Raw genomic sequence first — 547 nt, 5'->3', positions numbered from 1 at the left:
GGGAAATGTCGCCGTGTGAAATTTTCAATTTCTCGTTTAGAAAAACTAGCGCCTTCATTAGTTTAAAACACGCAAATGTTACTTTTACAATCGAAAAAGTCATCGCAATTAGTTTTTCTTCGGTGATGTGCCTCAAATTACAGATGGGCCCTTCTCTCATCAACTCCATTAGAATGCAATGTGGATTGCTCAGAACGCTTCCAGCAGCGTAAATTTTTATGATGTGTTCGCAAGATCTGCTTGCCCAAAGACGATAAGCTTCTCGACAGAAATTTTCACAGCTGGAATTGTGTTTTTCGTGAACCTGCTATTAAAATAAAGAGGTTACCTTCAACGCCATATCTTTGGACACTTGGTACACATTGCTACGCCTCCCTTGGCCTATTAATATCCAGTTGGAGGTTGGCCATAAATGGTCAAGATCAATTTCAGGAATTTGGCTATCAATAATTTGAATGCACTTGCCCTCACAGGCCTGATGCGTATCAATTCTTCTTTCTAAATTCTCTGTCTTAATCGTTAGCATGACAGGTTAGCTGCTAGAGGC

The 547-nt window shown here is 40.2% G+C and overlaps 1 protein-coding gene across 1 annotated transcript; it reads right to left on the bottom strand.

Annotated features, from left to right (window-relative positions):
* Positions 1 to 310: 310 nt before the first annotated feature.
* Positions 311 to 511, bottom strand: DI09_565p10 (uncharacterized protein; the record flags this gene model as incomplete). Its single annotated transcript, XM_013381764.1, has 1 exon — positions 311 to 511. A coding segment is annotated over one exon (201 nt), but the record flags the coding sequence as incomplete, so codon positions are not given.
* Positions 512 to 547: the final 36 nt, after the last annotated feature.

This window comes from Mitosporidium daphniae (genome assembly GCF_000760515.2).
Source record: "Mitosporidium daphniae strain UGP3 chromosome Unknown contig-561, whole genome shotgun sequence".
Taxonomy (NCBI): domain Eukaryota; kingdom Fungi; phylum Microsporidia; genus Mitosporidium; species Mitosporidium daphniae.
This window is presented reverse-complemented; position numbering and strand designations above follow the sequence as displayed.